This window comes from Sapajus apella, unplaced genomic scaffold (assembly GCF_009761245.1).
Source record: "Sapajus apella isolate SASKATOON/1434 unplaced genomic scaffold, GSC_monkey_1.0 scaffold77, whole genome shotgun sequence".
Taxonomy (NCBI): Eukaryota; Metazoa; Chordata; class Mammalia; order Primates; family Cebidae; genus Sapajus; species Sapajus apella.
The window spans coordinates 9,165,820-9,193,684 of NW_022437017.1; the positions used below are offsets into that span (position 1 = coordinate 9,165,820).

Sequence of the window (27,865 nt, forward strand, 5' to 3'; positions counted from 1 at the left end):
CCTTGTGATGTGCCTGCCTCGGCCTCCCAAAGTGCTGGGATCACAGGAGTGAGCCACTGGCCTGGCCTTGCTTGTAGTTTTGTATCGCTTACGTTTGTGTCCCTGAACCATAGGTGTAATTGCCTGAGTTGTGTGTGCTTTGCTGCCCAGCACGGTGGGGAGCTGTCCTTGGTCCTTGCCCTGGGTGACTGTGCTGTTTACACACAGCTTCCGTACATGGTCTCTGGTCGGTGGACATATGGGTTGTTTCCATGTGGGGTTGTTTTATGAATGGTCTTTTTTTTTTTTTTTTTTTTTTTGAGACAGAGTCTTGTTCTGTTGCCAGGCACCAAGCTGGAGCGCAGTGGCGCGATCTCAGCTGACTGCAACCTCCGCCTCCCGGGTTCAAGCAATTCTGCCTCAGCCTCCCGAGTAGCTGGGACTACAGATGCGAGCCACCATGTCCAGCAAATTTTTGTATTTTTTTAGTAGAGACAGGGTTTCACCATGTAGGTCAGGATGGTCTTGATCTCTTGACCTCGTGATCCGCCCACCTCAGCCTCCCAAAGTGCTGGGATTACAGGCGTGAACCATTGTGCCCGGCCTATGAATGGTCTTCAGCCGTGGAGGCGTGAGGTCTGCCCAGCCCCCAGGACAGTGCCTGCTGCCTGCAGAGCCGTTCCCCACTCCCGCTCCCAGCAGCAAGTATGAAAGCCGAAGAAGCCTTGCCTCCCGCAGCCGGTCGGCAGGGCTGGGGTGTGCAGGGGGTGCTGCTGTAGTGTCAGCTGCCCTGCTTGTGTGTGTGGTTCACTCGTTGATGGGCAGTTAGCTGTTTTCATTCTTCTGAACCTCTCTCTCTAGGGCTTGGGCCTCTTTGTCTGTTTTACTCCTTTTTAGGGGTTTTCGAAAGGCAGCCACTGGGCAGAAGGCTTGGTACGTGTGGGTGGAAGTGGCTTCAAGGCCAAGGCATCTGGGTCTGGGAGGGGCATGTGTGTGTGTGGGTGAGCTCTGCCCTTGTAACTGGCTTCTGGGTGATGCTCACTTGCGTCTTGCCTTGGAGAGCCAGAAAGACCAGAGGGCAGGGGTGACGGCTCTAGACCTGGGTGTGCTCTGGCCCCTCCTTGACACTGTGGACGTTGGGGCTGGATTGTTCTTGGGGTGGGGGTGTGTGGGTCACTATAGGGAGCTGAGCAGTGTCCGTGGCCTCCACCCACCCCATGCCTGGATTTCCCCCGGCCGTGGCAACCACCAGTGCTGCAGACATCCCCCAGTGTCACCCGGAGGGGCAGAGTCCCCTGCTGGGAAACACAGCCCTGGGAGCTCCCGGATCTCTGGTGGCAGACTTGTACACATGGCAGTGAGACAGGCGGAAGGGCATCTGCTCTGTGGCCGCTCTGTGCTACGTGGTCCCTGATGCCCCTGCTAATCTGTGTCCAGGGCCTGAGGACCCTCCTCTGCGCTGCCCTGGCCTCCCGCCCTCAGAGAGCTGCGGTCCAGGTGGAGCCTCACGTCCTTCCTGGCCCCGTCCTGTGATGTGCTGAGCCAAGGTGATTCCTTTCTTTAAACAGTTGTATTGCGATGTAATTTACATGCCATAAAATCTGCCTGTTGTAGGCATGAAATTCAGTAGATTTCAGTGTAGTTACACATGTACAGTGATACAGCATGGTGTAAGCTTTGGAACAAAGAAACCTCATGCCCTGGCAACCACTGACCTGCTGTCTCTGTGGATTTGAGGTGGAAGGGTTTTTGTTTGTTTTTTGAGACACAGTCTCTCTCTGTCACCCAGGCTGGAGTGCAGTGACACGATCTTTGCTCACTGCAGCCTCTGCCTCCCAGGTTCAAGAGATTCCCGATCCTCAGCCTCTCTAGTAGCTGGGATTACAGGCGCCTGCCACCACACTTGGCTAAGTTCTGTATTTTTAGTAGAGACAGGGTTTCAGCACATTGGCCAGGCTGGTCTCCAACTCGTGACCTCAGGCGATCCTCCCTGCTCTGCCTCCGGAAGTGCTGGGATTATGGGCATGAGCTACTCTGCCCGGCCTTGAGTCAGAGGGTTTTAATGGTGACCGTGCCACCCCACAGACATTATCCAGGCTGAGCCGAGGGGCCTCGAGTTGCAGGACTGAGCTCAGAGATGGGGGCTCGGTCTAGTCCCAGACAGGGCTGTTTCTGGCCTCCGCCCTGTGTGTTTGTTGCCAGTGTGTCGCCCGGCCTCAGTCATGGGAGTGGAGGTAGGTCTGGGTGTGGGGGCCTCGGCGGGATGCTGCCTCAGGGTCTCTGTGTCTGCTCTGCTCCTGGGTGCAGAGGGCGTTGAGCCTGTCCACAGGAGGATAAACCAGGCAGAGTCCTGTGGAAAAGCAGCAGCGTGCTTCGTGGTGGAGCTCTTTTCCTGTTGGCGTGGACTCTCCTGCTTCTGGGGCTCAGTGGCTTTTCTTTCTGAATTGGAAGTGATGGTGATCATGGATGGTAACTGTTACCCTGGCAGGGTGGAGCCCTTTGCTGGCGCGCCTTCTTCCCTGCCCCGCTTACTGTCAGGACTTGAATTCTTCCAGTCTGAGACACTCGAATGCCATGGGAACAATGGTTCAGATCCGTCGCCAGGACGTCATGCACACAGTCTGCTCTGCCGGCTTTGCTACCTAGCAGAAGGGCTCTAGGCCCTAAGGCCAGAAGTAGGTGCTGTAAAACCTTTTCGTCGGCACTCGACGCAGAGACGGGGTCCAGCTCAAAGCTATGAGCTGTGCTGGCTTAGAGGCAGCACTTTTTTTCTTTCCTGAAACGGAGTCTTGCTGTGTCACCCATGCTGGAGTGCAGTGGTGCGATCACTGCTCACTGCAGTCTCGGCTACCTGGGCCTGAGCAATCCTCTTACCTCCGCCTTCCAAGTAGCTGGGACTACCCGGTGTGCCACCACACCCGGCTAACTTTTTATTTTTTATTTTTTTGAGTGGGTCTCAAAAATCCCATCTTTACAAAAAAACATACCAAAATTAGCCAGGCATGGTGGTGTGTGCTTGTAGTCCCAGCTACTTGGAAGGCTAAGGCAGGAGAATCACTTCAACCTGGGAGGCAGAGTTTGCAGTGAGCCCGATATCGCACCACTACACTCCAACCTGGGTGACAGAGTGAGACTTCGTCTCAAAAAAAAAAAAAAAAAGACCAGGCGCTGTGGCTCACTCCTGTAATCCCAGCACTTTGAGAGGCAGAGGCAGCAGGCAGACCGGGAGATCAGGAGTTCAAGACCAGCCTGGCCAACATGGTGAAACCCTGTTTCTACTAAAAATACAAAAATTAGCTGGCCTTGGTGGTGTGTGCCTGTAGTCCCAGCTACTTGGGAGGCGGAGGTAAGAGGATTGCTCAGGCCCAGGTAGCCGAGACTGCAGTGAGCAGTGATTGCACCACTGCCCGTTAGCCTGTGCAGCAGAGGAAAACTCTGTCTTTGATGAAAGAAAAGAAAACAAAAGAAGAAAAAGTACCCCAGGGAGTTCTCCTGTGTATCCTGGGTTTAAATGGCCTGTCTTACTGTAGCGCTGAGGACTTAGTGTAAAGGAAATACGCATCCTGTGTTCTAAATTACGTTCCAGAAGAATTAAATAGAGGTTATGTTGAAACCAGCATCAGCGCTTTCGTATTTCATTTGCTCTGTGGTGAAGTGTGAATTTTGTGTGGCACTAGCTGAGGTGTCTGACAAATCTTACCATGCTGCTCCAATTTCTGTTTATTTTTGTAGAAAGTGCCAGTGATGTATAGTCACATTATACCTTAAAATAATTTAAATCTATGTTTATAATCTTCTGTAAATCATGTCTCCATATCCCGACTAATAAATTTTTCTTTCTTCAGGGTGGGTGTGGTGGTTCGCACCTGTAATCCCAGCACTTTGGGAGGCTGAGGCAGGCAGATCACCTGAGGTCAGCAGCTTGAGACTAGCCTGCCCAACATGGGAAAATCCCGTCTGTACTAAAAATACAAGAATTAGATGGGTGTGGTGCACCTGTAATCCCAGCTACTCTGGAGGCTGAGGCAGGAGAATCGCTTGAACCTGGGAGGTGAAGGTTGCAGTGAGTTGAGATCACGCCATTGTTCTCCAGCCTGGGTGACAGAGTGAGACTGCCGCAAAAAAAGGTTTTTCCTTCTTTTTTCTTGTGAAAGGAGAAGAAATATTCACTTCAGTTAGCCACGTTCTGTGGAAATAAAAGTTAGTTTATTTATTTTAATTAATTTTTTGAGACTGAGCACGATCTCCGCTCACTGCAACCTCCACCTCCCAGGTTCAAGCGATTCTCTTGCCTCAGCCTCCCGAGTAGCTGGGATTACAGGTGTGTGCCACCATGCCCAGCTAAATTTTGTATTTTTAGTAGAGACGGGGTTTCACCATGTTGGCCAGGATAGTCTCATTCTCTTGACCTCGAGATCTGCCTGCGTCGGCCTCCCGAAGTTGTTGGGATTACAGGCGTGAGCCACCACTCCCAGCCTATTTATCTATCGAGACAGAGTCTAGCTCTGTTGCTCTGTTGCCCAGGCTGGTGTGAAGTGGCGCCATCTCGGTTCTGCATCCTCCACCTCCTGGGTTCAAGTAATTGCTCCTACCTCAGCCTCCTGAGTATAGAGTTACAGGTTAGCACCACTGTGCCCGGCTAACTTTTGTAGTTTTAGTAGAGAGGGGTTTCACCGTCATGGCAAGGCTGGTCTCAAACTCCTGACCTTGTGATTCACCCACCTCAGCCTCCAAAAGTGCTGGGATTACAGGTGTGAGTCACCGTTGTGCCCAGTCGATCTTTCTTTCCCTCCCTCCCTTCCTTCCTTCCTGTCTTTCTTTCTTGTGTATGTGTCTGTCTGTCTTTCAGTCTTTCTTTCTTTCTCTTTTTCTCCTTTTTTGAGATAGAGTCTTGTTCTGTTGCCCAGGCTGGAGTACAGTGGCATGAACTCTGCTCACTGCAACCTCCTCCGCCTCCTGGGTTTAAGCAATTCTTTGCCTCAGCCTCACAAGTAGCTGGGATTACAGGCGCCTGCCACTACACTTGGCTAATTTTTTGTATTTTTAGTACAGATGGGTTTTCACCATGTTGGCCATGCTGGTCTTGAACTCCTGACCTCATGATCTACCTGCCTTTCCCTCCCAAAGTATTGGGATTACAGGCGTGAGCAACTGCGCCCTGTCTGTTTGAGACAGGGTCGTCTCACTCCATCATCCAAGCTGGAGTACAGCAGCATGATCTTGGCTGTCTAATGATCCTCGACCTCCTGCGCTGAAGGGCTTCTCCCACCTCAGTCTCCTGAGTAGCTGGGACTGCAGGCATGCACCACCACACCTGGCTAATTTTTGTATTTTTTGTAGAGACTGGGTCTCGCTGTGTTGCCCAGGCTGGTCTCAAACTCCTCGGCTCAAGCGATCCTCCCTCCTTGGCCTCCCACAGTGCTGGGATTGCACGCAGGAGCCCCCACACCTGGTGGGTGTTTATTTCTTTCGGCTTCAGCTGTGTTGCTCTGGGCTGCCCGTGCTGGGTACAGTGACTGAGCTCCCTTTAAGAAGAGCCACAAAACCAGACGTGGCAGGGCACCGTCGCACGAATGTAATCCCTGCACTTTGGGAGGCTGAGGCGGGCGGATCATGAGGTTAAGACGTTGGGACCAGGCCGGGCGCGGTGGCTCACGCCTATAATCCCAGCATTTTGGGAGGCTGAGGCGGGTGGATCGCGAGGTCAAGAGATCGAGACCATCTGGTCAACGTGGTGAAACCCCGTCTCTACTAAAAATACAAAAATTAGCTGGGCATGGTGGCGCATGCCTGTAGTCCCAGCTACTCGGGAGGCTAAGGCAGGAGAATTGCTTGAACCCAGGAGGCGGAGGTTGCGGTGAGCCGAGATCGCGCCATTGCACTCCAGCCTGGGTAACAAGAGTGAAACTCCGTCTCTAAAAAAGAAAAAAAAAAAAAAAGACGTTGGGACCATCCTTGCCAACGTGGTGAAACACTGTCTTTACTAAAAATAGAAAAATTAGCCTGGTGTGGTGATGGGTGCCTGTAATCCCAGCTAGTCTGGAGGCTGAGGCAGAAGAATCACTTGAACCTAGGAGGCAGAGGTTGCAGTGAGCTGAGATCACGCCACTGCACTCCAGCCTGACAACAGAGCAAGACTTCGTCTCAAAAAACCACAGGCCAGGTGAAGTGGCTCACTCCTGTAATCCAAGCACTTTGGGAGACTGAGGTGGGTGGATCAGGAGATTGGGACCATCCTGGCTAATGTAGTGAAACCCAGTCTCTACTAAAAATACAGAAATTAGCTGGGCGTGGGGGTGCACACCTGTAATCCCAGCTACTTGGGAGGCTGAGGCAGGGGAGTCTCTTGAACCGGGGAGGCGGAGGTTGCAGTCAGCCCAGATTGTGCCACTGCACTCCAGCCTGGGTCACAGAGTGAGATCCTGTTTCAAAAAAAAAAAAAAAATAGCAAGCAACTGACTGGGGCAGAGTCACTGCATTTTGTAATTCATTCATCAGCACCCGTGGGGTGAGCGTGTGGGCTGCCCTTATTCCAAGCCACTGTAAATGCTGCTGCCGTGAGCTTCATGCGCTTGTTTTTGTTTGGACACCTGTTTTCCATCCCCTTGGGTGCACGCCCAGCAGCGGAATTGCCGGGTCAGGCGGTGGCTCCACGTGGAACCTTGGAGGAGCCCCAGGCTGGTTTCCCGGGCAGCTGTGCCATCTGCCGTCCCCCTTGCCCTGCGTGAGGTCTGACCTCTGCACGCCTGTGATTGCCTTTTTGTTCTTTCCCTTTTAAATCATGAACAATCCTGACCCTTTGAGCAGTAGGAGTGGGTCATCCTTGCTCCGGGGATGGGAGCACAGTCCTTGAGCGGGGTTTAGTGATTTGAAGCCTGCAGGAGGATCCTGTGACACTCGTTCTGCCACACAGCATTGGATCGTAAAACATTCAGCAAAACCTTCTATGTCCCTGTCCCCTCCCCCCTGCCACTCCCCCACAGCTGTGGCTCCTTCCTTGGGCCTGGTGCTGCTGGCAGCCGAGCTTGGGGTGTGGTCCTGGGTGACACGTGAGTGGCGGTTACTGCTCTGGCTGCTTTGAAGCCAGCTACGGTGGGGCTGGGGACTGAAGTGTGGTGGGGTGGGCTTGCCAAGCTGGAGGAACGTCACACCCCGACATCGGGGGCCAGCAGGACGGGGCTTGGGCAGCTGTCACTCCTGGGCCCATTGTCGGATGATGGAGAGGGACCCCGGTGCGTCAGGAGGGCTTGTCATGGGGCCCTCGTCGTCCACTGATGGCGTCGCTCCGAGCCTGTGCTGCTCCCTAGGTCCTGGCAGACGGGGTGGGTTCTCTCTGGGGCCAGCGTGCTGTCTACCCGGCTTGGCTCTGGTGCTGTGTGGGGCACCTCATGCGTGCCACTCCCCTGGGAACGTCGTCTGCTGTTCTGGACCTTGTGCCTGAGTCCCTGTGGGTCAGAACCCTTCTTGATGGTGTTCTGGAGACACACACAGTTAGTAAGCAGGCCAGGGGGAATCCAGACACATCCGCCAAAACCTGAGCGCGCTGTTCACAGCAGCAAGAGACACTGGCTGAAGGCCGGAAGGCTCCACACATTCGTCCACTGAGGAGGCAGACAGTGGGGCATGTGTAGCGGAATGCTGTGTGCCACCACCACTGCGGAGTTCCAGAACATTTCTCAGCCTAGAAAGAAACCGAACCCTCCCTGTCTCCTCCCCCAACCTTGGGCACCCTCGAATCCCCTTCCTGTCTCTGGATTGGCCTGATCTGGACATTTCATATACATGAATCATGCGGTATGGTCTCTGAGGTCTTTTTTTTTTCTTTAAGACAAAGTCTGGCTCTGCTGCCCAGGCTGGACTGCAGTGGTGGGATATCGGCTCACTGCAACTTCTTTTTTTTTTTTTTTTGAGACGGAGTTTTGCTCTTGTTACCCAGGCTGGAGTGCAATGGCACGATCTCGGCTCACCGCAACCTCCGCCTCCTGGGTTCAGGCATTTCTCCTGCCTCAGCCTCCTGAGTAGCTGGGATTACAGGCACGTGCCACCATGCCCAGCTAATGTTTTGTATTTTTAGTAGAGACGGGGTTTCACCATGTTGACCAGGATGGTCTCGATCTCTTGACCTCGTGATCCACCCGCCTCGGCCTCCCAAAGTGTTGGGATTATAGGCGTGAGCCACCGCGCCTGGCAAGGCTCACTGCAACTTCTGCCTCCTGGGCCTAAGCAATTTTCCTGTCTCAGCCTCCTGAGTAGCTGGGATTATAGGTGCCTGCCACCACACCCAGCTAATTTTGTTATATTTCTGGTCAAGACCGGGTTTCACCGTGTTGGCCAGGATGGTCTCAAACTCCTGACCTCAAGTGATCTGCCCACCTTGGCCTCCCAAAATGCCTGAGGCCAGCCTTTTTTTTTTTTTTTTTTTTGAGAGTGAGTCTTGGTCTGTTGCTCTGGCTGGACTGCAGTGACGCTGTCTCAGCTCACTGCAACCTCTGCTTCCTGGGTTCTATTGAGTCTCCGGCCTCAACCTCCTGAGTAGCTGGGATTATAGGTGCCTGGCACCATGCCTGGCTAACTTTTTGTATTTTCAGTAAAGACAGGGTTTCACACATTTTGGCCAGGCTGGTCTTGAATTTCAGACCTCAAGTGATCTGTCCTCCATGGTCTCCCAAAGTGCTGTCATTACGGGCATAGCCATGGGGCCCATACTCTGTTTTTGTTTTTTTTTTTTTTTTGTTTTTTGTGTTTTTTTTTTTGATGGAGTCTTGTTCTGTTGCCCAGGCAAAGTACAGTGGTGGCAATCATAGCTCTCCACAGCCTTGACCATCCAGGTTCAAGGGATCCTCCCACCTAGCTGGGACTATGGGTGGCACCAGCTCACCTGGCTAGTTGTGTTATTTGTAGTAGAGACGGGGACCTCACTGTGTTGCCTAGGCTGTTCTCCAACTCCTTGCCCCAAGTGATCTACCTGCCTCAGCCTCCCGAAGTGTTGGGAGTACAGGCGTGAGCCATGGTGCCCAGCCTGCCTTCTTTCTTAAATTATTATTGTTATTATTATTTTGAGACGGAATCTTGCCCTGTCCCCCATGCCGGAGTGCAGTGGCACGATCTTGGCTCACTGTAGCCTCTGCCTCCTGGATTCAAATGGTTCTTCTGCCTCAGCCTCCCGAGTAGCTGGGATTATAGGCATGTGCCATCACACCCAGCTAATTTTTTTATTTTTATTAGAGATGGGGTTTTACATGTGGCCAGGCTGGTCTCTAACTCCTGACCTTGTGATCTGCCTGCCTCAGCCTCCCAAAGTGCTGGGATTACAGGCACGAGCCACCGCACCCAGCTTGAAATCATTATTCGTAACCATCTTAGCTGGACGTTTGTAAATTTTGCGTTTATCCCCCACTTCAGGCAAAATACATCTCCCAATGCATCGATGAGATCAAGCAGGAGCTGAAGCAGGACAACATCGCGGTGAAGGCAAACGCGGTCTGCAAGCTGACCTATGTGAGTGCCTCTGGGGGGCCTGTGCCCAGCACTTGGGCTGCTTCTCAGCTCAGTGCATGTCCACCTGTTTGTCAGCCTGTCTGTGCACCGTCGGTCATTGGTACCACCTGCTGTCGGCCAGCCACTCAGGGCCAGCCCAGAGTCCTGGAGTGGCGAGCCATTATTACCATGTAGGCGGCAAATGGGCCAGAAGGGGACAACCTACAGGCCTTGGTGGTGGCCCTAAGGAAGCTCCATGGGGTCCTCTTCTGGATGGGGTTTACTAGGGAAGCCCCTCACCTGCAGACAGCTCCTGCTACAGGCTGGGCCTGGATGCCTGGTGGGCAGAGGTGCGGCCATGGACCTTCCCGGGCTGGCTCCCCTCCTGGCTGCAGTTCCAGGTCTGTGTGAGCTGGAGGACAGGCACTCTGCGCTCTGGCCTGTTTCCTCCTGGGAGACAGGGAGACGAAGGGCTCGTCCAGGGTCCCCGAGGCTGCTGTCCGTCTGGTTTATCTATTTCAAGGAGCCGATTCACCAGGAGCTGCTACGGGAATTTAACCAGTATCTGTAAGCACCAGCTATCCAGTTGCAGACATTTAGCCTATTTTTAGTGCTTGTCACTAACCTGTCATGTGTCAGAAGAAATTCAAGGCCCCAGGAGAATGTATTGGGTGGTCTGTTGACAGGGAGTGAGTCTGTTCCGTGTGCTGGGAGGGAGCGTTTGAGGCCAGGGCTGAAACCCTTTGTCTCCGCTTGGCTTGCGAGCGCCATTTTCTGTGTGTCCCGTAACAGTTACAGATGCTGGGGTATGACATCAGCTGGGCCGCCTTCAATATCATAGAAGTCATGAGCGCCTCCAAGTTCACCTTCAAGGTGAGGTTCTGGGACTGCCAGGCTGGCGGGGCGGGAACGATCACAGGCATGAGCCGCTGTGCCCGGCCAGTTTTTATGATTTATTTATTTATTTTGAGACAAGAGTCTTGCTCTGTTACCCCAGGTGGATTCAGTGGCCTATAATCCTAGCACTTTGGGGGGCTGAGGCAGGTGGGTCACTTGAGATCAGGAGTTTGAGACCAGTCTGGCCAACATGGTGAAACCCCCATCTTTACTAAAAATAACAAAATTTAGGGCCTGGCACAGTGGTATTCACCTGTAGTCCCAGCTACTTGGGAAGTTAAGACGGGAGAATTGCCTAAACCTGGGAGATGGAGGTTGCAGTGAGTCGAGATTGCGCCACTGCACTCCAGCCTGAGCAACAGAGCCAGACGTTGTCTCCCAGCAGGAGAAAAAAAACAACCCACATATTCCAAACTCTGAGGATTCCTCGTGGAATTTTGAGGAAACCTGGGTTTCTTCAAATGCTGGCTGGTTCCCACTTGCCAGCGGTCCCATGTCCAGGCTGTGGGCGTTGCTGCTGGGCTGGGCATTGCCTGCTGTGGATGCTGTGGAGCAGAGCCGGGAGCTCCTGGAGGCTGCGGTTGCCGGGCTCTGATTCACTTGTCTGTGCTCTCCTAGAGAATTGGCTACCTCGCTGCTTCCCAGAGCTTTCACGAAGGCACCGACGTCATCATGCTAACCACCAATCAGATCCGTAAGGTAGGTGTCCCCGGGCCGAGGCCACTCCTTGCTAGTACAGCGCTGTCCGATGCCAGAGCGTCTAGTCTCCACACTGGTCTTCCTGTGGGTGGCAGGCGCCTTTGGCCTGAGGGTCATCAGCACGAATATGTCTGTGGGTCCTTGAGTGCCAGCGCGGCTTCGGCAGCCACAGTGTTCCCAGCAGACACGGAGAGGCGCCTCCGCGGGTCTGAGCCTCACTCCCTGGTGGGCTTGTGAGGCGGAGGGACGCTGAGCTGTGCGGCACGCCCTTCCCTCACTCACCACCTGGAGGGGCCGGTGGATGGGGCTCCGGGGTCCGCTGGGGGCTTGCCTCTGTGGTCGCCCCTTTCTTCCCTTCTCCCCTCATGGTAGCGCCTGCTGTGGCTGTGGGCACTTTGCTGCCCATGTAGGGAGCATCCTGCCCCCAGATTCTTTTGAGTCTCACAAGGTGCATTTTTCAGCCCCATGTCCATGTAGCATTTTGAAATGGTTGTGGAGGCCGTCGGGCGGTAAACATCCTCTTTGGCCCCTGAGCTCTGAGCACCTTCGGTTTCCGCCTCTCGGAGGAGTTGGGGTGTTGGAAAATCAGGCCCACTCTTCTTGTAGGTAGCTGGCTCCCTTCTGGCCCCAGACCACACCTCAGAGGCCACAGCCCCAGCTCGCCAACGTCCGTGTGTGAGGGCTGGACCCTGTGGCCATTGTCGACCCCACAGGGTGACCTGGAGATCTGGGTTGGGGGCCGCAGCACGCCGAGGGAGAGGTGTGGGGGCGCTGGCTGTGTACTGATGCCCAGCACAGTGTGGTGCCAGTCCTAATCCTGTCGGCTCTGCCGGGCTCGTTGTGGGCAACGTTTTGGAGCTGGGCGTCCTGCGTGGGGCACAGGCAACATGCGCTCTAGATGCTGTGGGGCTCTCAGGTCGTGGCCATGAGGGAGGGTGGCTGAAGTGCCTTGCAGGAGGGGTGGGTGGGAGTCTGGCCTACTGGGAGGAGGATGGGATGGGGTTGCAGGTGGTAACTGGGAGGGAAGCAGGAGGGAGGGGCTCCGGCCACCCTGGACACCAAGGTGGCACTACCCAGGGAGTAGGGTCACATCTCCGGCCCAGCTTTGTGTCTCCTGCTGATGGGCTTGGCCCAGCGGGTCCCTGCGTGAGCACCTCACTTGGGACTTAGACCACTGCTGTCTTGCCAGGTGCTCTGGGCTGTTAGACTGCGTGTGTCGGGCGCGTCTGTGACCTGGGCCTGCCTGCTTCTGCACACACGTGTATCTGCTGGTGCCTGCACTGGCCTGGGCTCGGACACGGGGGGTGCCTGGGGGGCCCCGGCACCGCCAGTTAGCATCTGCTTCCTTCACGTGAGATCGTACGCCCCAGATGTTTGCGGTCTACTGCGTCATTTTGGTTTTTTTATTTATATATTTTTGAGATGGAGTCTACTTCTGTCACTCTGGAGTGCAGTGTGATCTCGGCTCACTGTACCCTCTGCCTCCTGGGTTCAGCTGATTCCCCTGTCTCAGCCTCCCGAGTCTGGGATCACAGGTGCCCACTACCACACCAGGCTAATTTTTGTATTTTTTGTAGAGAGAGGTTTTCACCTAGTTGGTCAGACTGGTCTTGAACTCCTGACCTCAAGTGATCTGCCCGCCTTGGCTTCCCAAAGTGCTGAGATTATAGGCGTGAGCCACCACGCCCAGCCTCATTTTGTTTTTTAATAAAAATTTATTTTCTTCCTTTTCTTTTTTTGAGGCAGGGTTTTGCTGTGCCACCCAGGCTGGAGAACAGTGGTGGCATCACGGCTCACTGCAGCCTCGGCCTCCTAGACTCAAGCTACCTTCCCACCTCAGCCTCCTGAGTAGCTGGGACTACAGGTGTGCACCATCATGCCTGGCTAATTTTTTGTCCTTTTTTTGTAGAGGGGGATGCGGGGGGTTCACTATATTACCCAGGCTGGTCCTGAACCTTTGGGCTCAAGTGATCCTTGTGCTTTGGCCTCCCAAAGTGGTGGGATTACAGGTGTGAGCCACCGCTCCTGGCTCACTGTGTCATAGTAAAAGAACCTGTGACTCCTGAAGCATCTGCCGTGGGGCCTGCCCGGCAGGGGCCCTTCCAGGGCTGGCGCTCCTGGCTGCGTCATGATGACCTGAACCTTCTCCTGACTGACCTTCTTTTCCAAGGCGTCCATGGCAGCTTCCCAGGCACGTCTGCCGCTCCCCTCTACCCTTGGCACATTGCGCTCGATTAGAAGTCAAGCCATGGACCGGTCGCGGTGGCTCAAGCTGTAATCCCAGAACTTTGGGAGGCTGAGTGGGCGGATCACAAGGTCAGGAGTTCCAGACCAGCCTGGCCAACATGGTGAAACCCCATCTCTCCTAAAAAAAAAAATGGAAAAATGAGCTGGGCATGGTGGCATGTGCCTATAGTCCCAGCTACTCAGGAGGCTGAGGCGGGAGAACTGCTTGAACCTGGGAGGTGGAGGTTGCAGTGAGCTGAGATCATGCTACTGCACTCCAGCCGAGGCGACAGAGCGAGACTCCATCTCAAAAAAAAAAACAAAACTGACCTTGTCGTATTTTGACCACAAAACGTTAACCCTGAAAACGAATCTCTGTAGATACATGTAAATATGACAGGTTCCAGGAGGAGCCAAGAAACTTGGCCAATTCTCACGTGCAGAGCGTTTCAGCCTGTGCCCCAGACCTCACTGTCCCCAGCCGCGCCCACCCAGAAGGAAGCAAGAAACTCGGCCGGTTCCCACGCGCAGAGCGTTTCATCCTGTGCCCTAGACCTCAGTCCGCAGCTGCACCCGTCCTGGCTCCTCTGTTGGTGACAGAGTCTCCCACGGGCTGTAAATTGTTCCTCCTTGTCCGAGTTCAGCTCCAGACCCTTCTGCGGCAGGGGTGCTGACACACAGCTGCGCCTCAAGGGGACGTGCCGAGTCCTGGGGTGTTCTGGGAGGATTGCACTCCTGCTTCTCCGAGAGACGTGCCGCCCAGGGCATCCTGCCCACGGAGCCTTTCTCTCTCACTTTCCAGGACCTGAGCAGCCCCAGCCAGTATGACACGGGCGTTGCACTGACGGGTCTGTCCTGCTTCGTCACTCCAGACCTTGCCAGAGACCTGGCAAATGACATCATGACGCTGGTGAGTTGGTGAGCGAGCCCACCACCCCTGCGTCTCTGCTGGGGGAGAAACTCGGTCAGTGGCACACCAGGGAAGCCTGGCCACGTGGAAACATGCCGGGGTTCCCGGTGCGTGTCCCGCCTGAGATGGGAAGCAAATCACTGTCACCTGTTGGGGCAGGTCTTGGGCTGCCTCTATTCCTGTTTCTGAGTTCGTTTTTAAAATCGTCCTGCTGAGAGGAGGAACAGGATCTCCCTAATGGGCCACGCTGCGCTGGGGATGTTTGCTCGAGGCCTGACAGTGGCTCCTGTGTGAACTGCCAGCGGGCTTCTGTGTGGTCCTCTTTCCTCCATCCCTGACCACAGCCAGACTCCTCCCTGCCGCTCCATTTGCCAAAGGCTAATTAACCCCCAGGCTGTGACAGTCCAAAACCTGGGAAGCCCCTGGAAAGTCTGGCCTCCGAAGCATCTGTTTCGTGCCTGACTTATCTCCGGCTTATCAGGGGATGTTTGTTCCCATTCATTTAAAAAACAGCAGCCAGATTAACAGTGTGGTGGGGGTGCTGTCCTGCGTGGCTGCCTGTCTGTATCTAGATGGTGGCTGTTGATCTTGGAGATGGTCAGCACAGCCTGCTCAGCTTCTAGACCAGGGGTCAGCAGGCGGCAGCACAGAGGCGCCGCTGGGCCTTCCCTCCACCTGTTGTGTCATCTCCAGTGGCCTCAGCTGTGAAGGGCAGAGCCGCGTGGTCACAACAGAGGCCGTCTGGCCCGTGAAGCTGCAAACACTGGCTGCTGGCCTTCACAGAGTGCTGGCCCCTCCAGATTAAAGCAGTGGGGAGCCCACGAGAAGGAGGGTGTCATTGCCCCGTCATGGGATGGCTCTTCCAGGACCAGGCAGTTGGAAGTGGCTCCCGGGCCTGATAGATGGGAGGGCTCCTGCCAGGGGACTGAGCAGCTGCAGGGCACAGCCGTGGGGAGTGGAGCTGTAGGCTGTTCCCAGCACACCCGGGTTCCCTGGTGACTTTCCTCTCCAGCCTTCCTCCTTCCTCTGTGGGATCCAGGACCCTGGGGCAGGAAGGCCACAAGGGAGGAGAGCTTGGTCTGGAGGGCAGGCCTGAGGCAGGGCACAGGAAGGCCAGCCTCCATGCCACCTGGGCCATGCTGTGTGACTCCTGGAGCTGATGTGCAGCCACAGACTTGGGCTGGAGGAGCATCTCCTCCCTGAGGAGGAGGGGCGGCGCGGCAGGGGCATGAGCAGCGGTGAGTGAGGAAGGCTTTGCACAGGCTGAAGCTTGCTGTCCTGCAGATGTCGCACACCAAGCCCTACATCAGGAAGAAGGCTGTGCTGATCATGTACAAGGTCTTCCTGAAGTACCCCGAGTCGCTGCGCCCCGCCTTCCCCCGGCTGAAGGAGAAGCTGGAGGACCCCGACCCCGGTTCGTGGATTTGAGTTAAGCCTCAGGGTTGGGGCAGGGTCTCGGCCCATGCTCTGGGAAGATGTGGTGGTGTGTTTCGGGGGGTGCTCTTGTGGGGAGTTTGGAGGCCTCTGTCTGGGACCCTGCGGATCATGCCGGCTGGAGGTGGCCGGGCCTTCCCACGCTGGGGCAGCCATGAGGGAGGTGTTGGGGGGCTCAGCACGGTGGGTTCTTCCCGGGTCGGTGGGGAGAGTAAGATCCAGTGTGGCAGCTGGCCGGTGAGCCTAGTGTGTCTCTGAGCAGAGTCGGGGCTGAGGTAGCAGAGGTGTCTCCCTCACCCCCTTATAGGACCAGTGCTTCCAGGGGGCGCCTTCTGCAGGGCAGGGGACGGTCCAGACAATGTGTCCCTCAGAGGAGCCTCCACCTCACATGGCTGTTGTGCGTTTGTGGAGTGGTGACTGCGGGACACTGCTCAGATTGTGTGACTGAGTTTCCCTGAGCCGCGTGTGTGAAGCCTCTGGCACATGGCAGGCGTGGGTCTCTGGACCCCAAAGCCAGCCCACAGGAATCCATGGCCCTGCGTGCGGGAGGGGAGACCCCAGCCCTGAGCACGGGACCCCATGAGCGAGCTTCTCCCTGGAGTGCTGGGCACGGTTGCAGTAGGAAGGCTCCCTGGGCCCCAGTGGTGGGGCAGCTGCTTCTGGAGCAATCATGCTGAAACCCCCAATCAGAGGACCGCCGTTGGGCTGTCCTGAATGCGGTGAGGCCCGCACGCACTTGTATCTGGCAACAGTGCTGAACAACGCTTTCTCAGCGCCAGGAGATGGCTTCTGTAGCCTGTTCCCTGGAGGGTCAGGCCTGTGGCTGCTATCCTTGTCACCAGGAGGAGGTGGCAGAGCCAGGGTCATGTTCGGTGGGAGCTGCCGCAGGCTCCAGAACTTGCTGGCAGGTTGGGAAGACAGTGGGATGGTTTTCTAAGCGGAGGATGGGCTTCATGCTGATGAGGGCCCCTTGCTCCCCAGGGGTTCAGTCGGCCGCCGTCAATGTCATCTGCGAGCTGGCCAGACGCAACCCCAAGAACTACCTGTCCCTGGCCCCGCTCTTCTTCAAGCTGATGACGTCTTCCACCAACAACTGGGTCCTCATCAAGATCATCAAACTGGCAAGTACTGCCTGGGGACGTGGTGTCTTCCCTCTGCGTGGGGCATTCCCTATCAGTGACTGTGGCCCTGCTGTCCCTGCAGTTTGGTGCTCTGACTCCTTTGGAGCCACGGCTGGGCAAGAAGCTGATCGAGCCTCTTACCAACCTCATCCATAGGTGAGCGCAGGATATGCGTGGTGGGGGCGGGCCGACTCCACGGGGTCCAGGGTCTGAGTGGCCGGGCGGGTTGGCTCCACGGGGTCCAGGGTCAGAGCGGCAGGGCAGGCGGCCCCTACAGGGTCCGGCGTTGGAGCGGTGGGGAGGGCCGGCTCCACGGGTTCCAGGGTCTGAGCGGCAGGGCAGGGGGGAGTCCACGGGGTCCAGTGTCTGAGTGGCAGGGCAGGCAGCCCCCACGGGGTCTGGGGTTGGAGTGGCTGGCAGCCCAGCCCCAGCAGGGCACTGCAGGGCCTGGGTGTGAAGCAGCCGAAAGATGGAAGGCTCATGTGTCCAACAGACCCTCCCTCCTAGAGTGTAAGCACATGGTGGCCTTCCTGGCCACTGGACTCTTTGTGCTGCTAGAGACATTTAGGGAGTTTGCGTTTTCTTTTTTTTTTTTAGACAGAGTCTTGCTCTGTTGCCCAGGCTGGAGTCCAGTGGCATGATCTCAGCTCACTGCAAACTCCGCCTCCCGGGTCCAAGTGATTCTGTTGCCTCAGCCTGCCAAGTAGATGGGATTACAGGCATGCGCCACCATGCCCAGCTAATTTTTGTATTTTTAGTAGAGACGGGGTCTCACCATGTTGGCCGGGATGGTCTCCATCTTCTTACCTTGTGATCCATCTGCCTCAGTCTCCCTAAGTGCTGGAATTACAGGTGTGAGCCACCGCGCCCGGCTCTAATATTTGTATTTTTTGTAGAGGTGGGGTTTCATCACTTTTCCCAGGCTGGTCTCGAACTCCTGACCTCAGTTGATCTGCTTGCCTCGGCCTCCCAAAATAATTTGTATTTTTGGTAGACACTGGGTTTCACCAAGTTGGTCAGTCTGGTCTCAAACTCCTGACCTCACCCACCTGGGCCTCCCAAAGTGCGGGATTATAAGTGTGAGCTACTGCACTCCATTGGCCGTGACTTTCAGATGCAATCATGTGTCACTTAGTGACAAGATCACATTCACAGAAGGGTGTCATGAGGACATTTCTTCATGTGAGCAGCTTAGCGTGCACTCTCACACACCTCGCTGGTAAAGCACACCACACCCCTAGGCCATGTGGCATGGCCCATCCTCTTGGGCTGCAGCCCCGCCCTGCTGGCGCTGTAAAGCTGTAAGCAGCTATGACTCCATGGTGAGGAGCTGTGTGTCTTAACACATCTAAACATAGAAAAGGGCCAGGAGCCATGGCTCATGCCTGTAATCCCAACACTTTGGGAAGCCGAGATCATTTGAGGTCAGGAGTTCGAGACCAGCCTGGCCAACATGTTGAAACCCCTCCTCTACAAAAATAAAATACAAATATTAGCTGGCTGTGATGGCGGATGCCTGTAATACCCGCTGCTCGGGAGGCTGAGGCAGGAGAATCACTTGAACCCGGGAGGTGGAGGTCACAGTGAGCCGAGATTACACCACTGCACTCCAGCCCGGGTAACAGAGTGAGACTCTTATTCAAAAAAAAACACAACAAAACTTTAGAAAAAGCGCAGTAGGAAGGCGGTGTTCTGATCTTACAGGCTGCCGGGGGTGTGCAGTCCCTCCCTGCCTGGACGCTGCCATGGCCCCGGGCTGCAGTAGGATTGCTCACATGCCCTTCCTGGGAAGGTGAGATGGTGACCAGTCAGGCACCATTGGCCTTGGAGAGCAGGGCATGGGCTTCCTCCTGGGCACACTCCCTGGGCTGTGAGGCCGCGGCTGTCTCCAGCCGAGCCGCCGCCATAGGGTCACCGTGTCTGACAAGGCTCCCAGTCCTCATGCCACTTCCCTGCGTTCCTTTCCTCAGCACGTCCGCCATGTCCCTCCTCTACGAATGTGTGAACACCGTGATCGCAGGTGAGAACTCGTACTCTCCCCAACTGGAAGGGCTGGCACTGCCAGGCTGGGGTCTTGGGTGAGGACAGGAGGGCACCATACCTGCTGCCAAGACAGCCCAAGTCCCCACCCACTTGATGCTGGGTGTGTGCTCTGGGCCCCTGTGACTGGCCTACATTTGTGTTTAAAATATATTTGTTCCTACCTGGACAATCTACATGCTTGTTTCAAGAAAAAAATTACTATCTAGTTTTTTTGTTTGTTTGTTTTTTTGGGACGGAGTTTCGCTCTTGTTACCTAGGCTGGAGTGCAATGGCGTGATCTCGGCTCACCGCAACCTCCGCCTCCTGGGTTCAGGCAATTCTCTTGCCTCAGCCTCCTGAGTAGCTGGGACTACAGGCACGCGCCACCATGCCCAGCTAATGTTTTGTAGTTTTAGTAGAGACGGGGTTTCACCATGTTGACCAGGATGGTCTCGATCTCTTGATCTCGTGATCCACCCGCCTCGGCCTCCCAGAGTGCTGGGATTACAGGCTTGAGCCACCGCGCCCGGCCCACTATCTAGTTTTATATTCATGTAAAGTGGCCGGGCGTGGTGGGTCTGCCGGCGCTGGCCGCGGTGCTGACCAGGTGTCTTTGCAGTGCTCATCTCCCTGTCCTCCGGCATGCCCAACCACAGCGCTAGCATCCAGGTACGTTCCGCACGGGCTGGAGCTTCCCCACTCTGTGACCAAGGTACTGGTCCCACACGCTGTCCTTGGGGCTCAGGAGGGCACAGCTGTGTTCTGTGGGCACCACGGACGTGGGTCTGGTCAGGCTCCCTGTGGGGTGGATGCGTGGGGTGCTGCGGAATTGGGGGGAGCGCCCATGGGAAGCAGGGCCTCCCTTGTCCCTGATGGCCAATGTGGGCCCTGTTTGCTTTCCTCCTGGGCTTTGGTGGTTGGGCGGGTTGACCCTGGGCCTTAGGCCAGGTGAGGGTTGAATCTGGAGGACACCTGGGGTGGCCCAGGGTCAGCAGAGCTCAGCCTTGGTTTCAGAGGATGGAAGCAGCATCGTGTTTTCTTTTCAGCTTTGTGTCCAGAAATTAAGGATATTGATCGAGGACTCGGATCAGAACTGTGAGTCGCCCCTTCTCCAGTGCTATCGTTTCCCTGCCCCACCTCCATGAAGTTAGGGGTTCTCCCAGCCTGAGGAGGAAGTGGGCCTTGGCGTACTCTCTGATGGATGCACCTGCTTCAGAGACGTTCCTCTGCCAGTGCCCCGAGGCACCCTTGCACCCCAGCCATCTACATGGGCTGGCTGGTCTGGGTCCAGGCCGAAGGTGTTCAGATGCTGAGCCTCATGCCAGCTGCCACAGGCAGAGTCCTTGGGAAACACCAGCTCCCTGTGAGCCCCAGTCCCTATGGAGATGCAGAGGGCGTGGCAAAGGCCCCCAGTGCCGGGATCTTGGTCGTTGGACGGATGCCTTACTGAGCACCTCGCTGCAAGATTTCCTGACATTTCAGCCTCTGCATGTTTCTGCAGGGGTGCGTGAGGCTCTTCGTGTGAGATAGAGCAGCGCACGGCGCCCCTGCCCAGGTGACTGCCCACGTATGGGCGTCCCTGTGCTGCCCTGTGGAGGAATTTGAATTAGCAGCCTCTACCTGGTACCTGGTACCTGGGCCGAGGGGCAGGGTGGTGTTTTGGAGGCTCATTTTGCAGCTAGGCCTTTTTGTTTAGAGCAGGAGTTGGCAGACTCTTGCAGCAGCCCAGGTAGTGGAGCGGCCCCCATCCGAGGCTTCGGGTGCCCCCATCAGTCACAGTCCAGAAATAGGCAAGCACCACACAGTCAGGTGTTCCCGCAGAGACCACGTTCACCTGCCCTTCCTGTGTTGTTAGTTGTTAGTTACTATTATTAGTTACTATTAGTTGTTAATCTTTTATTGTGCCTCATTTATACACGAAACTTCACCACAGGCCCATAAGCATAAAAACAAACACGCGGGGCTCAGTACCATCCACTGAGTCAGGCTTCCACGGGGAGTCACGGGCCCATCCCCCATGGGTAGGTGGGGACTGCTGTGTTTTTTCTGTGGACTGCATGGTCTCTGTTTCTGCTCAGTGCTGCCCTGTGGCCTGAAAGCCACCATGGATGGCAGTATGAACAGGTTCAGCTGTGTGCCCTGGGGCCGGGGCGGCCCTGGCTTAGGTGGTGGCATCTGTGCCTCATGCCCAGGACCCTTAGCTCTCTGTGAGCTAGTTTGGGCCAGTTGGGTGGCCCGAGTACCGGGTGCAGGTGAGAGGGTGCCCGATGGTGCTGGTGTCTTCTCTGCATTCTCCCCTGTGCTGGCTGGGTGGGGAGAGGAGAGCTGATCGCATCTACCATAATACGGTAGTAGATAGGGGAGGCCTTCCCGAGGGCAGCCTGCATCCCGGCTCCCAGGGAGGGGCTTTGCTAGGGCGACATCCCCTGTGGTGATCACCAGCTGGGAGACTTGTTCTCTCCACCCCAGAGTGCCAGGGCCAGGCAGCCTCCTGAGGTAGAGACCCTGCCCGGAGAGCCTTGTGCCACGCCTGCAGCCTGCTGTCTGTCCGTCCCAGTGACTGGCTCTGGCCTCTCTCCACAGTGAAGTATCTGGGGCTGCTGGCCATGTCTAAGATCCTGAAGACCCATCCCAAGTCCGTGCAGTCCCACAAGGACCTCATCCTGCAGTGCCTGGACGACAAGGACGAGTCCATCCGGCTGCGGGCCCTGGACCTGCTCTACGGGATGGTGCGTCCCCACCTCCCACCACCTGCTTGCTGCCCACCGCCTGGCCTGCCTTCTCTAAGGGACGTGAAGTGTCAAGTGCAGAACCATGGGGAATGCGGGGGTCATGAGCCCCTCGCACTCAGGGCCCTCAGCAAGTGTGGTGGGGCAGGGCAGGGGGTGCAAGCCCTGGTCCACAGCTGTCTTGGAGGGCCTATGTGGCCAGGGCTGGGGCTGGGACCTGCAGAACAGACTGTGCTGGACCGGTTGCCACTTCCTGGCTGGTGGCCGTGTGCCTCTGACCCACCCCGCATCAGGGGCCTGCTGCCTTCCTGGGGTCAATCTGTGAACTGGGGTCTGCCTGTGTCCCGTGGATTCTGTCTCAGGAGCAGGTGTTTCGTGCCTCACCAAGCAGCCCCAAAGTGGGGTCCACCCTGACCACTGTCCCCACACTCTTGCCCAGGTGTCCAAGAAGAACCTGATGGAGATCGTGAAGAAGCTGATGACCCACGTGGACAAGGCAGAGGGCACCACCTACCGCGACGAGTTGCTCACCAAGATCATCGACATCTGTAGCCAGTCTAACTACCAGTACATCACCAACTTTGAGTGGTGCGTCCAGCTCCCGGGGCGAAGCCGGGGGTCGGGGGTCATGGCGCCGCTAACCCACTGTCCCGCTCACCCGTCACCCCGCTCACCTGCCGCCCCGCTCACCCACTCCTCACCCGCCACTCCTGCCTCGCAGGTACATCAGCATCCTGGTGGAGCTGACCCGGCTGGAAGGCACACGGCACGGCCACCTCATCGCTGCCCAGATGCTGGATGTGGCCATCCGAGTGAAGGCCATCCGCAAGTTCGCCGTGTCCCAGATGTCCTCGCTGCTCGACAGCGCGCACCTGCTGGCCAGCAGTACCCAGCGGAACGGGATCTGCGAGGTGCTCTACGCTGCCGCCTGGATCTGCGGGGAGTTCTCGGAGTGAGTGGGCTCTGGGCCTCCGGGCTGGCAGCTTCACCAGGCTCCTGAGGGGTAGGGACCAGGGACATCCTGGCAGATCTTCCCGCTGTCTGGCCTTGACCTGCCGACCCAGCCGTCTTGCAGGCCCGTGGGCTCCCAGCAGCCATCCTGACAATGGCCGGGCTTGCTCCCCTTTTACAAGGGCAGGTCTGTGCCACCTTCTCTGCTCTCTGGCATCTGCGGCGCTCCCAGAAGATTGTAGATCCTGTGGGCATCAGGATGGGGAGCTGGGAGGGTCAATGGGGTGGGCTGCAGATGGGGGGGCTGGCCCTGGGTGTCTGCAAGGTTCAGTCCCAGCTGTGTGAGTGGCAGCCCTTCTGAGCCCTGCCTTGCCGTAGGTCAGGTGGGAGCTCTGTGTGGCACTGAGGTGGCCCAGGGAGGCACCTGCTCAGCCCCAGCCTGCCCACGCCAGGCCCCTCTGGGAGCACCGTTCTCAGCGCCAGATTCCAGGTGGGCCGCAGGGATGGATCCTGGAGACACGGCCCTTCTGTCTCCAGGAGCGTCAGGTTCCCTCTGCCGTCTCCAGGAGCGTTAGGCGCTCTCTGGTCAAGAGAACAGATCATAGCCACTGCCTGGAGGTGGAAATGTGTTGCTGAGACTCATGGTTCTCACACCAGTCTGAATTTCCAGATGGTCATGGAAAGTTATAATATTTGCCACCATGCCCCACTGCCTCAGGCCTGGCCCCTCGAGCACCACAGGCCGCTGCCTGCCGCCCGTCACTGCCACAACGAGCACTCCCCACCCTGGGTCTGCCTGGGCTTAGGGAGGGCCCGACTCCCAGGATCCTGAAAGGGTTCCCAGCCAGCCTGCATCCTCATGATGAGCACATCTGCTACTTTCTTTTCTCTCTTTTTTCTTTTGAGGCAGAGTCTTGCTCTGTCATTCAGGCTGGAGTGCGGTGGTGCAATCTCAGCTCACTGCAACCTCCGCCTCCCAGGTTCAAGTGATTCTCCTGCCTCAGCCTCCCGAGTAGCTGGGACTACAGGTGTCCACCATCACCCTCAGTTAATTTTTTGTATTTTTAGTAGAGACAGGGTTTCACCATATTAGCCAGAATGTCTTAATCTCCTGACCTTGTGATCTGCGCGCCTCGGCCTCCCAAAGTACTGGGATTACAGACGTGAGCCATCGTGCTAGGCCATCATTTTCTTATTGAGAATAAAAGCGGACTAGAAACATTTCAAGTCCCAAGGCATCGTGTCAGATGTCAGTGAGACGTACTACCCCACCCCAGGGCCTCGCTGCCCTGCACTTCAGGGTCTCGTAGTCCTGCGGCTCCCGGCCTGTCCTGCTCATCCTCCCTGGGCACAGCCCCCGAGCCCCACTGTCCTGCAGATGACGGCCTCCTGGTTTCATCTGCTCCGGCCTGTCCTGCTCGTCCTCCCCGGGCTGGCTGCACAGTTGACCCTGTTGTCCTTTCCTCTTCTGACCTTTCCACCATTCAGTGGCTCCGTCACCTCCATGTCTCTGCTTTGTTTGTGGTATGGGCAACTGATGGCCCCTGATTTCTTTCAGTTCATGTCTCAGCCCCTAGAGCCTGGTCAGGGAATGGGACGGGCCCACAGTCACCTTGTTTGTGACAGGCCAGGCCTCCCGGGTCCTCACCGGCTGGAGAGGAGCCCCCGGGCAGGCATCCTGTGGCCTCACGGCGTCTCTTGTCCACAGGCATCTGCAGGAGCCGCACCACACGCTGGAGGCCATGCTGCGGCCCAAAGTCACCACGCTGCCTGGCCACATCCAGGCTGTGTACGTGCAGAACGTGGTCAAGCTGTACGCCTCCATCCTGCAGCAGAAGGAGCAGGCCGGGGAGGCGGAGGGCGCCCAGGCTGTCACCCAGCTCATGGTGGACCGGCTGCCGCAGTTTGTGCAGAGTGCAGACCTGGAGGTGCAAGAGCGGGTGAGGCCGCACTCCGAGTTGGGTGGAGCCCCGGGTGCCCTCAGCGCCTTCTGTCCCGCGGCGGCCAGATCCACAGGGCCTCGCTTCCTCCTTCGAAGCCACTCAGATTCCCTTGTCGCCACTTGTGCCGTCTGGGGCTTGGGGTTGGTCAGTGGGGCCTGGAGGTCAGCAGGACGGGGGTCTGTCAGGAGCACAGGGCAGGTCTTGGGAGTGTTGTTCCGGCCACAGGAAGAGCTTGCATCGAGTGCAGTGAGACGGGCGACAGCTGGGGACAGCCGTGGCTGTTTCTGGTGCCCTGCAGGTGATGGGTTCTCAGTGGAGCAGAGCAGACTGCGCACACCTGTGCCAGGTGATCCCCACCAGTTCACAGCTCTCTGTTGTGTTTTTTTTTTTTTTTTTTTTTTTGAGATGGAGTTTTGTTCTTTATCCTAGGCTGGTGTGAAGTGGCATGATCTCAGCTCACTGCAACCTCTGCCCCCTGGAGGTTCAAGTGATTCCCCTGCCTCAGCCTCCCCAGTAGCTGGGATTATAGCCACCTGCCGCCACACCTAGCTGATTTTTGTACTTTTAGTAAAGACAGGGTTTTGCCCTGTTGGCCAGGCTAGTGTCAAACTCCTGACCTCCAGTGATTCACCCACCGCAGCCTCCCAAAGTGCTCGGGCTACAGGTGTGAATCACTGTGCCTGGCTCCCAGGGATCTGTGAGACAGGGTGGGAGTGGCGTTGGCCTATCTGGCGGTTGAGGAAACCCAGCCTTAGAGGCTATGTGGGGTGTGGCCCCGGCTCCTCTGCACAGTGGCATTACCTGGGGGCTGGCCATGATCCTTGGCCCAATGTCGCTGTTGAGCTGTCCAGCCTGGCTGTGTCTGAGGTGGAGCCAGCACAGAGGCCAGGAGCCCATGGGGGCTGAGGGAGTAGTGCTTCTGGTCTCGGGGCGCAGAGCTCCCTGTCATGCCCCCGTCTCTGTTCTCTTTGTGGATTCATGTGATTCTGCTGCTTCCTGGCAAGGATCGTGATGCCGGAGATGGCGCGAGGGCTGGGCTGTGTGTGGCTGCAGTAGGGACCGTGCCACCTGGTGTCCTGAGGGTGGCCAAGCGGCCTTCCAGGCAGGTGGCAGTGGTGACTCCTGTGTCCCCTGCAGGCGTCCTGCATCCTGCAGCTGGTCAAGCACATCCAGAAGCTTCAGGCCAAGGATGTGCCTGTGGCAGAGGAGGTCAGCGCCCTCTTTGCTGGGGAGCTGAACCCAGTGGCCCCCAAGGCCCAGAAGAAGGTTCCAGTCCCTGAAGGGTAAGGATTCGGTGCGGGGTCATTGTAGCCACAGCCCTGACGTGGTCCCCCGATGCCTGGAGGCACAGCGGCAGCTACTGCAACCTGGACAGCCAGGGAGGGCGGGGGGCTGATGGGAGGCCTTGGCCGTTTGTGTCCCTCACATGGACCCACCCAGGGCTCTTGCTGGTTCTGCGACCTTGCTCGTGCTCAGGGCTGCTCCCCGGGAAGTAGGCCTGCTCCCACCCTCACCATAAACCTCTGGGGCCCTCTGAGCCCTCCTTGGGGGCCCCACCGTGACCTTGCTGCAGCCTTCCTGGGTTCCTGCATCCTCTCTAAGGGGCAGTGACAGCTGCCTCACTGGCCCTGTGTGGGTGGCGGGCTCCATTCTTAGGGGTACCCCATGGCCAGGCACATGGGGAGCCTGCTCAAGGTGGACACCTGCAGGCATGTGCTCCGTCACACATCGCCCTGTGTGACCCTCCTGTCTACGCAGCCTGGACCTGGACGCCTGGATCAATGAGCCGCTCTCGGACAGCGAGTCAGAGGATGAGAGACCCAGGGCTGTCTTCCACGAGGAGGAGCAGCGGCGGCCCAAGCACCGGCCGTCCGAGGCGGATGAGGAGGAGTTGGCCCGGGTGAGCTGTTGGGTGCCCCTGGCGGCCCCTGCCTCCTCCCTCCTTCCCAGGGAGTCTTCGAGGCTCCTGATACCAGAGCTCTGTTCTGTCGGCTCAGGATTGTACACCGCTATCCTCCAGGAAGCCCCAAATGGGTGTTTCATGTTACGGTTGGGTTTCAGTGAGTTTCATTGAAGTGGGGAGTAGCTTCTCTAGATCTGGGAGGCCGCCAAGGAACCCCCGACGTGTAGCCAGGGGCCTGTAGGTGCCTTGGCAGGGCCCCCTCCCCCACCCCACAGCTGCTGCGAGACACTGCACATGTGCAGCCCACCAAGACCAGAAGCTGAGGCAGATGAGGGAGGCCCCCGACCCCGCTCTCTGGAGGGGTGCGGTCCCTGGGCCCCGCCCTCTGGAGGGGATGCAGCCCCTGGGCCCCATGTGGGGCTCCACCTTGCCCTGCCCACCTGAGCTGGGAGGGCAGCCCCTCCCGCAGCCTCCTCCTCCTGTCCTGCACCCGCAGAGGGGACACCTTGCGTGGGCTGCGTGTGGGGCTTTGTGCACCTGCACCCTCCAGGCCATGCTTTCGGGCAGCCCTGGCTCCGGGCCCTGCAGCCCCAACTTGTCTGAGCACTGCTTGTCAGGAGCCAGGTGGCCCCGGCAGGTCAGCGGCCTCTGTGGGTCCTGGTCCTGGCCTGGCCTGGAGGCTTGGGTGTCCCTGCGTCCTAGAGGGTTAGCAATTCCTTTCCCCAATACGAGTTCCCTCCAGTTGTGGGCCCTGGTTTCCCTGTTAGTAAAAGCTCAGTGGTGAAACCTTCCGAAGATCCAGCCTCCTCTGGCTGGGCTGCTGCTGGTGGGGGACATCCATGGAGAGGTATCGCGCCTGCTTCCCTCGGACTCACGCCACGCCCTATCCTGCAGCGCCGAGAGGCCCGGAAGCAGGAGCAGGCCAACAACCCCTTCTACATCAAGAGCTCGCCGTCACCACAGAAGGTGAGGCAGGTCCCTAGGCTCTGTCCCTCAGCACCCTCTATCCTCACCATCTGTACCCCGTGGCATCCCTCTGAGTTTCAGGCACCCCCAGGCAGATCCTGGAAATGGAGCTGGGGACATGCAGTGACCATGAGGAGCCTTGGAGGGGCAGTGCCTCCCTGTGGGTCCTGTTTATTGGTGGCCTCCAGTCTGGGGTCCCCACTTCGTGTTTTCAGCACCCAGCTGCTGTCCCGCCCTGACCCCCACCATTGTGGGCGAGCTGCTGCCTCCCTCTGGGCTTGAGGCCACGTTATTTTCCTCATTTGAGGAAAGAAAGTGGACAAGGATTTGTGACCAGCGCGGTGGCTCAAGCCTGTAATCCCAGCACTTTGGGAGGCCGAGGCGGGTGGATCACGAGGTCAAGAGATCGAGACCATCCTGGTCAACACGGTGAAACCCCGTCTCTACTAAAACTACAAAAAAATTAGCTGGGCATGGTGGCGCGTGCCTGTAATCCCAGCTACTGAGGAGGCTGAGGCAGGAGAATTGCCTGAACCCAGGAGGCGGAGGTTGCGGTGAGCCGAGATCGCGCCATTGCACTCTAGCCTGGGTAACATGAGTGAAACTCC

General features: G+C 57.2%; 1 protein-coding gene across 4 annotated transcripts in view; it reads left to right on the plus strand.

The window, feature by feature from the left end:
* The first annotated feature begins 9,383 nt into the window (after positions 1 to 9,383).
* AP3D1 (adaptor related protein complex 3 subunit delta 1) overlaps positions 9,384 to 27,865 on the plus strand; it is a 34,147-nt gene continuing 15,665 nt past the window's right edge. For 2 of the 4 annotated variants that reach the window (XR_004260964.1, XM_032252360.1), the window contains exons 1-17: positions 9,384 to 9,477; positions 10,249 to 10,329; positions 10,972 to 11,052; positions 14,081 to 14,188; positions 15,473 to 15,602; positions 16,604 to 16,743; positions 16,826 to 16,899; positions 18,714 to 18,763; positions 19,385 to 19,434; positions 19,812 to 19,860; positions 21,349 to 21,494; positions 21,934 to 22,082; positions 22,216 to 22,446; positions 24,154 to 24,385; positions 25,526 to 25,671; positions 26,147 to 26,288; positions 27,186 to 27,257. Coding sequence is in view for 3 of the 4 variants with exons in the window: in XM_032252360.1 (XP_032108251.1) it covers positions 10,255 to 10,329; positions 10,972 to 11,052; positions 14,081 to 14,188; positions 15,473 to 15,602; positions 16,604 to 16,743; positions 16,826 to 16,899; positions 18,714 to 18,763; positions 19,385 to 19,434; positions 19,812 to 19,860; positions 21,349 to 21,494; positions 21,934 to 22,082; positions 22,216 to 22,446; positions 24,154 to 24,385; positions 25,526 to 25,671; positions 26,147 to 26,288; positions 27,186 to 27,257 (1,875 nt within the window). In the remaining variant the exon portion in view is untranslated. Of the gene's footprint in view, positions 9,478 to 10,248; positions 10,330 to 10,971; positions 11,053 to 14,077; positions 14,189 to 15,472; positions 15,617 to 16,603; positions 16,744 to 16,825; positions 16,900 to 18,713; positions 18,764 to 19,384; positions 19,435 to 19,811; positions 19,861 to 21,348; positions 21,495 to 21,933; positions 22,083 to 22,215; positions 22,447 to 24,153; positions 24,386 to 25,525; positions 25,672 to 26,146; positions 26,289 to 27,185; positions 27,258 to 27,865 lie in introns of those variants that run through there. The other 2 variants (XM_032252361.1, XM_032252362.1) reach the window with 2 other exon arrangements.